The sequence below is a fragment of the Macrotis lagotis genome, chromosome 1, assembly GCF_037893015.1.
Source record: "Macrotis lagotis isolate mMagLag1 chromosome 1, bilby.v1.9.chrom.fasta, whole genome shotgun sequence".
NCBI lineage: Eukaryota > Metazoa > Chordata > Mammalia > Peramelemorphia > Peramelidae > Macrotis > Macrotis lagotis.
Window position 1 is genome coordinate 265,517,745 of NC_133658.1, and position 13,999 is coordinate 265,531,743.

The following is a 13,999-nucleotide window of genomic DNA, read 5'->3' on the forward strand; positions in this document are numbered from 1 at the left end:
TACAGATATAATCAAATGTTAATTGCTTGGCACTTTCTGGAAGATGGCTGAAAAAAGCTAGGCACTATTTTAAGCTCTCCTGGCTTTCCCTCAAAACTAATATGAGCTAAGCCTCTAAACAGATTTTTGGATCCACCGAACCCAGCAAAGAAGAACATCTACCAACAAGGTCTATCACAGGGGAGAGTGGATGTGCTGGGAGCAGAAAGCAGAGACTTGGTGCAGGAGCAGTGGGGTGGGGGCAGCAGCAGAAGCAGTGGCTGTGTGAGTAGTTGCTGGAGGAGAGCTCCAGCATGGTGCCCAGACTTCCATCTGAGCAGTGAGCTCCCATTTTCAGAGGAGGAATCCCCATGTTTCTAGCTGAGCCCCCCAAACATGCTGTTCCTGTGGGAGGGCTTGAATTTCTCCAACAAGGAGAAACATGCCCATGTGCTTGCATGTTGCCCCATGGTCCGGATGTGGGCTCCAGATCTCCCCCCAGTGATTGCTGATTAAATTGATTAACTTTATAACCCTGAAGACAGAGGCCAGATTGTATGAGGACAGGTTTAGGGAATGGGCCACAGACACCAACAACACAGACAATTCAGTATCCCTTATTGTACTGAGTAATCCCTTTAGCTCCTCTAACCCCAGGGAGCAAGGTCATCTCTAGGAATATCAACACAGAAGATATGTGAACCAGCCTATCCAGCAATACAACATCCTAGGCAAAGGGCCCAAAATGAAGAAAGACCAGTGCAAAGTGGGGTTCACTGAATTGCACTGAAGACAAGTATATTGGTTCAGCTAGGGATGGAGCCTTAGAGGAGAATGTGAATTGGTCTCCAGTCCAGAAAGACTTCTTAGAAGAAATCAGAAAAGAGTTTAAACAACAAATGGAAAAATTGGGAAAAGAAATACAAGAGAAAATTTAATATCTTACAACAAGAAAACAAATCCTTTGAAGATACAATTGGGCAAATGGAAAATGATAAAAAAAAAATACTCCTTCAAACATAGAATTGACCAGTTAGGAAAGGAGACAGAAAAGATAATGGAAGAAAACTCTTCTCTAAAAAAAATAAAAAGATTGGAATCTGTGAAAACTAATGACCTCATGGGACACTAAGAATCTGTTAAACAAAATTTTTTAAAAAATGAAAAAAGAAGAAAATGTAAAATACTTCATGAGCAATACAACTGACCTGGAAAATGATCTAGGAGAGATAATTTAAGACTTCCTGAAAACTTTGGAAGGGGGGGAAGCCTGGATTCCATACTTCAGGATATAGTGAAGGAGAACTGCCCTGATATCCTGGAACCAGAGGGCAAAATAGCCATTGAAAGAATACACTTATTCCCCTCTTGAAAGGGATCCCAAAATGAAAACACCAAGAAACATTGTGGACAAACTCCAGAACTAGCAGATCAAGGAGAAAATTGTACAAGTGGCCAGAAAGAAACAATTCAAATAAAAGGAGCCATAGGACCTGGATGCATCAACATTAAGAGATCAAAGGGCCTGAAATGATATTCCAGAGAGCAAGACAGACTGGATTACAGTCAAGAATTCAATATCCAGCTGTGTGGCCTTGGGCAAACCACTTAACCCCATAACCTTGAAAAAAAAATTAAAACAACAACAAAAAAGAATTCACTACCCAGCAAAATTGAGCCTTTTCTTTCAGGGGGAAAAGATGAACTTTTAACAAAATATGAGACTTTCAACTTTTCCTGATGAAAAGACCAGAATTAAATAGAAAATTTGGTCTTCAAACAGTACACTCAAGAGATACATGTAAAGGGAAAAAGGGGAAAAGGAAAACTGTTATCCAACAAAATGAAACTAGTTATATCCCCACCTAGGAGGAGGATTATCATAACTCTTGAGAATTGCAACTCTAATAGAGGGAATATACTTAGCAGAAGGAATAGATATCTATGACATGTCTATAACTTTGATGGAATGATTTAAAAATAATATCCCAGTTAAAAAGGGGGGGTAGTAAAGAGACAGGAGGAAGGGGGGGGTTGAATTACATTGCGTGAAGAGGTGCAAAGTACCTACTACAATAGAGGGGAAGATGGGAGGTGAATATTGACTGAATCTTAACTCTCATCAGATTTGACTCAAAGAGGGATTAATATACACATTCAGTTGAGTTTGGAAACACCTTACTTTTCAAGTATAATGAGGGGAAGCAGGGAGGAAAGGAGGGGAAGAAAGGAGTAAAGGGAAAGGGGATGGGGAAAGAAAAGGGAATGGGTTGAATAGAAGGGAGTAAATATACTGAAGGAGGAGGTATTTGGAAAGAAAATACTGGGAAATAGGGATAAGGTTGAAAAAAGGGGGAAAATACAAATGGAGGGAAGATACCATGGAGGATAACTAAGAGTTAGTAATTATAACTTTGAAAGTGAATGGAAGAAACTCTCCCATAAAACAAAAGCAGAGTGGGTTAAACAGACAGCAGAGTGGATTAAAAACCAGAATCCTACAATATAATATGCTGTTTACAAGAAACACATATGAAGCAGATAGATACATACAGAGTAAAAGGACAGAGCAGAATATATTATGCTTCAGCTGAAATGAAAAAGGCAGGGATAGCAATCTTATCTCAGACAAAGCAGCTACAAAAATAGATCACATTAAAGAAATAAGGAAGGAAAATATATACTCCTAAAAGATATCATAGACAATAAAATAATTTCAATACTAAATATATATGCACCACTTATTAAAGAAGCTAAATGAGTTACAGAAAGACATAGATAGCAAAACTCTACTGATGAACGATTTCAACCTCCCTCTCTCAAAATTAGATAAATCCAACCATAAAATAAACAAGAAGAAAGTTCAGGAGGTAAATAGAATGTTAGAAAATAAAGAGATGATAGACCTTTGGAGAAAACTGATGGGGATTTGAATATACTTTTTTTTGGCACCTACACAAAAAATGACCATGTACTAGGGCATAAAAACACAAAATCAAATGCAGAAAGGCAGAAATATTGAATGTATCCTTTTTCTGACCATGATGCAATAAAAAAATCATGTGCAATAAAGGGTCATGGCAAAGTAGACCCAAACTAATTGGAAACTAAATAACCCAATTTTAAAGAGTCGATCAAATAACAAATCAAAGAAAGAATTAATAATTTCGTCCAAGACAATGACAATAATGAGATAACATAGTAAAACTTATGGGAAAAAGTCAAAGGAGTTATTAGGGGATATATTATATTTCTAAATGGTTATCTGAATAAAATAGAGAAAGAGGAGATCAATTAACTGAGCATGCAACTCAAAGTTAGAGAAAGAACAAATTAAAAATCATCAATTAAAAACCAAATTTGAAATTCTGAAAATTAAAGGAGAAATAAAATTGAAAGCAAGAAAACTGTTGAACTAAGAAAAATAAAATCAAGAGGTGGTTTTATGAAAAAACCTATAAAATAGATAAACCTTTGGTTAAACTGATTAAAAAAAGAAAACCAAATTACTAGTAACAAAAATGAAAAAGGTGAATTCACCACCAATGAGGAGGAAATTAAAATAATAATTTGGAACTATTTTACCCAATTATATGCCAATAAATTTAATAATCTAAGTGAGATAGATGGATACTTACAAAAACATGAATTGCCCAAGTTAAAAGAAGAGGAAATTGAATACCTAAAAAATCCTATTTCAGAAAAAGAAATTCAACAAGTGATCAATGAACTCACCAAGAAAAAATTCTCCAGGGCCAGATGGATTCACAAGTGAATTCTATCAAACATTCAAGGAACAATTGGTTCCCATTCTATATAAACTATTTGGAATGATAGGTAAAGACAAAACTCTGCCTAATTACTTCCACAACACCAAAATGCTGCTGATACCTAAACTAGGAAGAGTCAAAACAGAAAGAAAATTGTAGACCAATTTTCCTAATGAATATGGATACAAAAATTTTAAAGAAAATATTAGCATTATAAAATTACATTATAAAAAACGAACTGGATCTTTTTATTGCACTAAATTAAAAAACTTTTGCACAAACAAAACCACTGTAACCAAGTATCTGACACAAAATATTTAAACGCTTATCAAAAGAAATGTAGTAAATTGGGAAACAATTTTTACAACTGGTATTTCTGCAAAATGACTCATTTCTAAAATATATAGAGAATTGAGTCAAATTTAGAAAAAAACAAGTCATTGCTAATTGACATATAGTCAAAAGATATGAAAAGGCAATTCTTGGACAAGGAAATCAAAGCTATCTAGTCATGTGAAAATTTGCTCTAAATCATTATTGATTAGAGAAATGCAAATTAAAGCATCTCTGAGGTACCACATCACACCTCTCAGATTGGCCAATATGACCAGAAAGGAAACTGATCAATGTTGGGGGAATGTGGGAAATCTGGGACACCAATGCATTGATGGTAGAGCTTTGAACTGATTCAGCCTGAGACCAGATTTGAACCCAGGTACTCCTGACTCCAGGGCCAGTGCTTTATCCATTGCTCCACCTACCGGGCCCCATTTAACATTTAAAAAAAAAAATTATATAAATATTTTGAACTGATTCAGGAGAGGAATTTGGAATTATGCCCAAAGGGCAATAAAAACGTGCCTACTCTTTAATCCAGTAATACTACTGGATGCGTATCCTGAAGAAATCACGAAAAGGGGTAAAACTTTATCATGTACAAAAATATTCATAGCAGCTCTGTTTGTAGTGGCAAAGAAGGGGATACTCATCATTTGAGGAATGACTGAACAAACTGTGATATATGCATGTGATGAAACACTATTGTTCTATAAGAAATCATGAGGGATGGGATTTCAGAAAAGCCTGGAAATATTTGCATGAATTGATGCTGAGTGAGATGAGCAGAACCAGAAAAACATTTTACACCTTAATATTAATGTCAACAAGGGGTGATGATAGATCTTGATGGACTTATTCATTCCATAAGTGGTATCAACAGGGACAATTTCAGGGGATCTGTGATGGAAAATACCATCTGTATCCAGAGAAAGAACTGTGGAGTTTAAACTAAGACCAAAGCTTATTGTATGCAAGTTTTAGAAGTTGTCATACATATTACATAATTTTCCTATGTCTAATGTTTCTGTTCTTCCTCTTGGATTTGTTTCTTCTCTCAACATTCAACTTGAATCTATGTGAATCATGAAAGGAAATGTAAAGACTATATCAGAATACCTTCTGTGGGAGGAAGGGGGAGGGAGAAAAAATATTGTAAAATTCAAAACCTTGTTAAAAGATGACTGGTAATTGGAAAACAAAATATTTACATAATTTTTTTAAAAAAATGTTAAATGGGGGCTGGTAGGTGGCGCAGTGGATAAAGCACTGCCCCTGGAGTCAGGAGTACCTGGGTTCAAATCTGGTCTCAGACACTTAATAATTACCTAGCCGTATGTCCTTGGGCAAGCCACTAAACCTCATTTGCCTTGCAAAAAAAAAAAACCCTTAAAAATTGTTAAATGTTTATATGGACATAATAGCTGTGCTATAATGATAGATGCAATACAAATATATGGGTAAGCCTAAATTAATGAAAAAAAATCAAAAGAGATTCTGGTAACATAAAGGTCGATATAAAAATAATTATTCAATAGTATATGGACTTCGAACAACAAATGCATGTTTATTATATATGAAAATTTGCTTAGCTTCTTCTAATGTTTCATATTTCCACTGAGCTGGTAACATGTTTTTACTAATTCAGTGTTATCTGAACCAATAAATTTAAGTCATAAAAAGTTCTCATCTACCTCAAATTAGCCTAACTTTAAGAACCAAAATTTGGGGTTATTCTCAGGTGAACAAACAATACTGTCAGAGGTAAATGAAAAGGATTTTTAGGGATCATGAACTCTTAGGCAGAAAATTCTCATACTGAACTAAGCTAACGTCATGTGATGTGGACTTGTTTCACAGTCCTTAATCAATGTTATTTTGTGTCAGGTACTGCACTGAATGCCAGGGATGCAAATGAAAATAAATTCCCTGATCTTGAAGAGTTTACAGTCTAACAGGGGTGACAATAAATAGGTACATGTAACATGCATATAACATGTATATTAAAGGAAAATTAATCTCAAAGGTGAAGACAAATAGCTGGGGGTGGGGGTGGGGGTGGGGAATTGAATAAGGCTTCTCCAGAAAGTGAGATTTAAGCTGTCTAAAGGGGAAGCCAAAGAAACTAAGAGGTAGATATGAAAATGAGCATTTTAGCTATGGGGGACAACTAATGCAAAGCATTAAAATGAAAAATGTAGCACTTTTCCATAGAAGGGAAGGCAAATTATTCTAGGGGAAAGTACTATCAGCTGTGGGAATCAGGAATGGTCTCCCATAAAAGCTAGCATTTAATATAGAAGAAATCAATAAAAATACATTAGACAAAAAGGCATTTCTCAATGCATAAGGTATCCAAGGATATAAAGAGTCCTCAAAGGAATTGCTAACTATAAATAGCACATAAAAGACTGTTATAGCTCGCCAATTAATAAATGTAATAGAGTGGAGGACTGATGGAACAGACTCTGGAATCTTCTTAAAGGTATGACATAAAACTGGAAGAATCCTGCTCCCCAATCTGGAATATACTCAAGTTATTCTGTAACTACTTCTGATTTGCTAGCCATATGATGAAGAGGCAGACTATTGATTGTTTGTGTAGCTAGAATAGGGGTTCATGCAAAGTAACTAATCACCTCGAATATCTTTGGGCCCTGGCTTTTCCCAAAATGATTGGCAATGAAAAAGAGAAAAGCTAAGTCTGAGGTAGGTGAAGAAGCCAGTCTTTTATTTCGCAAGCAGGTTGTCTACTGATGCCAAGGATAAACAGTTCTGTTATTGCTTTTATTGTTTTATTCTTCCTTGTTTTTAAGTAAAGGAGACTGGAGATAGATATGACCTTGTGCTCTTTTATAGGTTAAGAGAGTAAGGCACCAGACTGGTTCAGAAACGAGGATTTTACTGGAAGTTCAATGGTGAAGTACTGAGTGACATGCTTACCTCAGTTCAGTGAATCTAATACAATGAATCTAACACAAAACAAATATTCAGAGGTTATGATGCATATTGGAAGTGAATTTGTTGAGCCAAAAATTATATAGAAACTTCATCAAGTTTGAGCCCAGTCTTCTCAGGGAGTGGGATGAAATAAAGGAGACTATGTCCCCCAGGTACTGGGGTTCTGAAGAAGGGAGAAGGGGGATTTTATATTTCTGTTTCTGATATATGTTTGAAGTAAATATTCCTTTATAAAACCTTGTCCGTCTTAATTACTTGTATGGGGCTAAGAGGCTAAGTGCTGGAGGACGACAATGTAATGACCTCAAGTTCATATTAGAGAACATCTTGACATCTCAAAGCTCCAATAAGATATGGTCAACTTTGCTCTAGAATACAAAGACCCAGAGTTTTGTTACATAAGAGAAATAAAAATCAAAGCAACTCTTATATATCACCTCATGAGCAAACTGTCAAAGATGATGGGAAATATACAATATTCGAGGATTTCTGGAAAGACAGACACTGTAATGCTTTGCTGGGGGAGCTGTAAATTAGATCAGTAATTTTTTTCAGTCTGTACTTATGCTAAGAAAATGACTACAACATTCATACCTTTTGACTCAGAGATTTCTTTTTTTGTTGGTTTGGGGTGAAATGATTTGCCCAGGGTAAAAAAGCTAGTAGAGCATTAAGTATCTGAGGCCAATGTCAGGTCCTCCTAACTCCAGGGCTAGTGCTCTATTCACTGCAACACCTAGCTGCCCTGACCCAGAGATTTCACTACTAAATACATATACCAAGAAGATTGCCAATAAAATGAAAATTTTTAATTGTAACTCTGGCCCCTAAATGTTTATTTAAACAACACTGTAAGAGGTAAGAATTAGAAATAAGTAGATGTCCATTGATTTGAGACATGAATGCAAAGGAATATTACTATTCTGTAAAAAAATGATGAATATCATTAATACAGAGAAGCATTCAAACTGGAAAAGAATCAGAAAAAAAATAAATTCATTACTATAACATAGAAATATAATGAACAACAGTAATAAGAAAATAACCGAAACTGAATGCTGTGAAGTTTTATGCCAAGCTTAGCCCTGAAGAATATTTTAAGAAAATGCATCTCGCTTCTCTTCTTTGAAAAGGAGGAACGATGGATATGCAATATTTTGCCTCTGCTTGATCTTTTGCCGAGATATTTTTATTATTATATAGCATGGCTCTCTCAAAGGGGTAAAAATAAGGATATACTGGGAAATATAGGTAAAGGGAACAATTACCAATAAGCACTTTCAAAAAAGGAAAAAGTTGGATGGACATAAAACCAATTAAAAAATTAATATCGACTTCAATTCTAGCAGAATGTTGTAAAGCTAACTTTCAACCTTTCTGTTAACAATTTGGATATATAGATGACATGCTTATCAAATCTATGGGATGAAATTATGTTAGCAAGAATAGTAAATATATTAGATAAAAGAATCAGGACCCACAAAGATCTTGCCAGGGTGCTACAAAGAGCCAAATCTAACAAGATTAAAAGTAAAAGGGACAAATATGAAATCTTTCTCTTAGATTCCAAAGCAAATTAATCTGTACCTGTATAGTATGTGACTTGCAATAACTTGTGTGACAAGAATCTAACAGTTTTGATGGATTCAAACTCAAAATGAATGGCTGCAACTAAAAAACAATGTGATCTTGGGCTTCACTAATATACTATATTGTACTGAGGGGAAGGGATGAGAGAACTGAAAATCCTATAGTATTTTTTCCCTAATGAGATGACATATTGAATATTAAGTTTCAGGTCTAGATACCCTATTTTAGGAAGGGCATTGACAAGCTGGAGACCTTCCAGGGAAGAGTGATCAGGATGATCAAAAGAATCAAAATCAAGCAATATAAGAACCAATAATAACTGAGGAATTTTCATCTGGAAAAGAAGAGACTAAGTCAGCAAGCATTTATTAAGTGATTAATTATGTACACAAATCCCAGATTTGATAAGCATTTTGTTAAGCTCTAGAGCTTAAAAAAGGTCAAATTAGTGACAGTCTGCAATAACTATGCAACCTGATATGAGAGGCAACATGGGTATATATAGAACACACACACATATACAGACATATATATGTATGTATATGTATATATGGACATACATATGTATATACATATATACATACACGCATGTATATATACATACATACACATATTCATGGAGACAGAGAGAGAGAGAGAGAGAGAGAGAGAGAGAGAGAGAGAGAGAGAGAGAGAAGATAATCTGAAAGGTTAACTCATTAGCAGCTGAGTAGACAAGGAAATGCTGTTATAAATTATCATTTGAGATGAGTGTTAAAAGAAATCTGGGAAACTAAGTGGCAAAAGAAACATGACAGAGCATCCCAAGCATGGGAGACAGTCAATGCAAAGACACAGAGATGGGATATGGAGTGCCATATTCAAGGAACTATAATTAGGCTAGTGCAGCTAAATCAGATTATAAAGAAGGCTATAAAGAGTATTTATATTGAAGATTATAAAGAAAGGAAAAGGTAAAGACATGAAGATTTAAATGATAATCAAGGAAGTTTATATTTGAACCTAGTGGTAAAGGGAAGCCATTGAAGTTCATTAAGAGGGTGGAGATAAAGTCGAATTATTGTTAAATTTTATTTTACTTTTTTCAATTAAAAATATTCTTTTCTATAAGATTTATGTTTTAGAAAAATTATTTTGACAGTGCTACGTAGTTGGAATGAGGAGATATTTAAAAAAACAGATGAGTAAAAGGCTATTCTCCATAGTCCAGGCAAAAGGTAAAAAAGGCCTAAACTAGGGTTGTAGATAGTTGAATGGAGAAAGGGCAATGCTAAAGTTGTTGTAATGAGCAAAATAAAATGATTTTTCAGCAAACTGAATACATGGGGAGAGTGAGAATTTGAGGATGACATTTAGTTGAAGAAAGAACAAAGAACTGATATTCACAGAGATAGGTAATAACTCCTACCACCTACCTCTCCCTAAAGCTATCATGAAGAAAAAGGGAGGAATGGCCAGGAAGAGACCTTGTTGTATCTAGAGTTGGTGGATACAATATGGATGAAAGTATCAGTAAAAGAGACTAAGGAATGAAAACTATTTCTGTTTTTAATTCTCTGAAGGACATTCACATGGTTAAAAAAAAAAAAAGACTGGATCATTTTCAGGTTGATCCACAAAGGAATCACTAAGAGGAAAAGGTGCAAGCACATTGCATATTTCTAATAATTAGGATTGTTCAGAAGTACAATGGATCAACTTAAGGTATAAGTACTTTGGATGATTACTTATACTAGAAATTTGTATATTAAAGTATGGAAAGAGCCAAGATAGAACCAGAAGAAGTTTGTACCTATTCTGTGATTGTATAAATAAACTCATCCCTCCTGGATTTTTTCAAAACAGGCGACTGCTCTTAACAACTTTAAAAAATTATTTGTAGAACATTCTAGATGAATAAAACGCATTCTTAAAATAACTACCCTTAAAAGTATAAGTCATTTCAATCAAATCATTTCAACTAATAAATTCATTTTCCAGCAACATACCTGTCATTCAAGGATTCTCTAAATTTTTTCGAAGAGTTTATATCATCCTTTTGTTTGTATCTCTTATTAATTTGATTGATCAATGATTCTGCTACATCAGTAAATTGTTTTTCTTTCATCTTTTCTTTCTGAAATAATTCATCAAGTGACTTAAAAGTCTGTTACTCAATAAAAATACAAGCTAAATTAGAACAATGAAAAAATCAAGAGGAGGAGATACATTCAGTCAAATGGGAAGGATAATTTCTACATGAAGACAAATATTTATAAAAAGTTACTTTTTGATACACTGAGTCAAATGGTGAGAATATTGTTCCAAGAGATCAAGGACTGAAAAGTGCAACACAATGCAATACTACCTGGTAGTAGCACATGAGCGCGTGCAAACATGCACACATACCACCCATATACCTAAGGTATATAAATGATAAAGAATTTTATTATATCATAAGAAATGACAATAAATGAGAAATTCAAAAACCATGAGAGGACCTCTGATACCTGAATATGATAAAATATCACTGCATTACTATAAATAACAAATATGTGGACTTCAGAAAAATATGAGAAGACACAAATTGATAATCACTACTTCAAAAAATCATTTTCATTCCCATATAATATAGCCTGCCTTCAAAGTACTGTAGCTCTATATACATATTTTCTACTATTATCAGTGCTCAAAACATTTAATGTTCCACAATAAAGATTCACAATAATACGGTCCCAATTATCTTTCCAGCTTGATCTCCTTTTATTATCCTATATAGAACCCTAGGTCTTCTCCTGAATAGAATTTGCACTTTTCTGGAGGGAAAGAAGGTTCCAAAGATGATGTAAGCTAATGCTGCATGTGAAGTATTTCCTCTGCCCCCAAATGAATCCTAGCTTTAGATTTAAGTGTAGCTCATTATTATAGTCAAACAATTTGGGGGCATTTAATGTATACCAGTCACTCTGTTGTGATGGATGGAATAAGGGGTGGGGGAGAAAAAGAGATGATCTCTGCAATTCCTAAGAAATAAATTTCCCAGTAAAGGAATTAAAAAGTATGAACAAATAACTAGAATGCATAGAATTCAAGTATCAAAAGACAGTTACAAAATATTCTGGGAGCTCAAGAGTGTGAGTCACTATTTCTAGTTAGATATACTGGGCAAACTTCAGAAAACAAATGGCAACTGGGAGGAGGGGCAGTCTTAAAGATGGGGTGAAATTATGGACAATTGATTTTTAGAAAAATATCCAAATTAAATAAAAATTCCAAATCTGCATTAATAGAATCAGGGTATATTGAAAGTAATATGAAAATCAGAATTCTCTTGAAAGCTCACCTTTCTATTCATTTCTACTTCACAAGATCTAATTTCAGATGTAATTCCTTTCACAGACCTTCTATTACTCTTGACATTCATTCCAGGAGAAATGGTTTTTTCATAAAAATCATTATTTAGATCTTTTGCCATAACCCTTTCCTTAGTATATATCAGAGACTTTTCAATAGTCCTATTTAGAAGAACTGATTTAAAGGTTTCAGATTCAATATTCCAGTCTTTTTCTTTGTTTGTTTCAATATTTTCCTGACCTACACTGACAGAATTATTTAGTGATGGTCTTTTACTTTTTTCACAAGTTTCCACTTTTGTTTTCTTGTTTTTGTTATATTCCACATCTCCTTTTCTTTTCTCATTTTGATCCATATTTTTTCCCAGTGGAACATTATCAGTTCTTGGTGAAAAAGAGGATTCTTTAGTGACTTTTTTACTTAGAACGTCTAGTGGCGGAGAAAAGGAAAAAAAAAATGAATGTTATTTTATGTGCCGTAAGTTATAGGACTAATATTTATAGTTATTATTATTATAAAACAGTTATATATTCTTATGGAAATTTAACCTTGATTAAATGTTTCTTCTGATGACATGCTTTTACTCTTTTTCCTACAAATTTTAATATTTGTTATAGGTGTCCAGCAAGTCCAGTTTGAGTGGATATTATTTTCACAAATGTTGTCCAGAACCTCAGGCAATCTATAAATATAAATTTCATTAAATTGGTGCTAAACAAGAAATATTTTATTTTATGTAAATACAAACAGATTCTAATACATTTAAAATTAGGCAATCCTAATTTTAGAATGTGTTTAACTATAGAATTGACCATTTTAGGCAGGTCTCTTAGTACATAAGACAAAATGACTGTAACAAGGGCCATGTTTCATGATTACTTTTTATAAGTATAAACATTTAAATGCTGAAAAATTCTGTTTTCCAAATTATAGTTATTTATTTTGTAAGAACTGAAGCGAATCTGCTATCACTTACACATAATTACAGTATTCTGCTTTATGATACCTGATTCTTCTTTAACCGATATTATAGCATTAAGAAACATTAGCTAATAATTACTTAACAATGATAAATAATACTCAAATAATTTCAAATTTTTTAATAGTTTGGCAAGTCCTCTTAATACTTACAAAGGTTTATCTATATTTCCAACTGGTTGTGAATCAGGAATGATAGCGATATCTCCATCTAAATAAAACACAAATTATTTTTTCTCTTCAGAGACAGTGCTGGGGCAGGATCTGATTACTTAATTAGATTTTAAGTGGTTTTTTTAGATTAAAAAAATCCTTTCATGTTTCTTTTGCATATCTCACAAAGACTACCAAAATTCTGATCATACCAATTATCTTGGAAAAATTTTTTAGAAAAAGTTAAGTTTGTTTGTTTTTGTGGCTACCAACATAAACAATAGGGGCAGTTAGGTGGTGCAGTGAATAGAGCACCCTGAATAGGCCATGGAGTCAGGAGGTCCTGAGTTCAAATGCGGCCTCAGACATTTACTAATTGCTTAGCTGTGTGACCTTGGGCAAGTCACTTAACCCCACTGCCTTGCAAAAACCTAAAACAAACAAACAAAAACACAATAACTATGAATACGGGGAGCATAAATGGTAAAAAGAAACTCATTTAAACTGAACCAAAAGGTACTTACTAGAATTTTCTTTTACTAACACATTGCTGTTCTCATCATTTTCTGTCATGTCTGAGGTCTTAGCAGCTAGGAGTATCTATAAGATAAGAGAATCTATTTAAATATAACCTTTATATCCTTCATTATTAATTAAAATATCAATAAATTAATTATGATCTTGAATTTTGAAAATATGAAAACTTTTTGAAATAACTACCATGATCCCCTATGAGGTATCATGGAAATACTCCATATTTGTGTTCATAACATATATCAATGACATCAGTATGGATATTTATGAACACTGACATACTTATAAATTCTGTATTTTAGATAAAATATCATAGGCATTCAAAGCTATTTTTCTATTTTCATATTTCTACATTAAATATAATT

General features: G+C 33.7%; 1 protein-coding gene across 5 annotated transcripts in view; it reads right to left on the reverse strand.

The window, feature by feature from the left end:
* The window catches only part of SYCP2 (synaptonemal complex protein 2), a 129,869-nt gene that overhangs the window by 34,126 nt on the left and 81,744 nt on the right, over positions 1-13,999 (reverse strand). For all 5 annotated transcript variants that reach the window (XR_012473513.1, XM_074210381.1, XM_074210378.1 and 2 more), the window contains 5 exons: positions 13,625-13,700; positions 13,101-13,158; positions 12,518-12,651; positions 11,959-12,398; positions 10,625-10,752 (listed from right to left, as the gene is read on the reverse strand). Coding sequence is in view for 4 of the 5 variants with exons in the window: in XM_074210381.1 (XP_074066482.1) it covers positions 10,625-10,752; positions 11,959-12,398; positions 12,518-12,651; positions 13,101-13,158; positions 13,625-13,700 (836 nt within the window). In the remaining variant the exon portion in view is untranslated. The remainder of the gene's footprint in view (positions 1-10,624; positions 10,753-11,958; positions 12,399-12,517; positions 12,652-13,100; positions 13,159-13,624; positions 13,701-13,999) is intronic.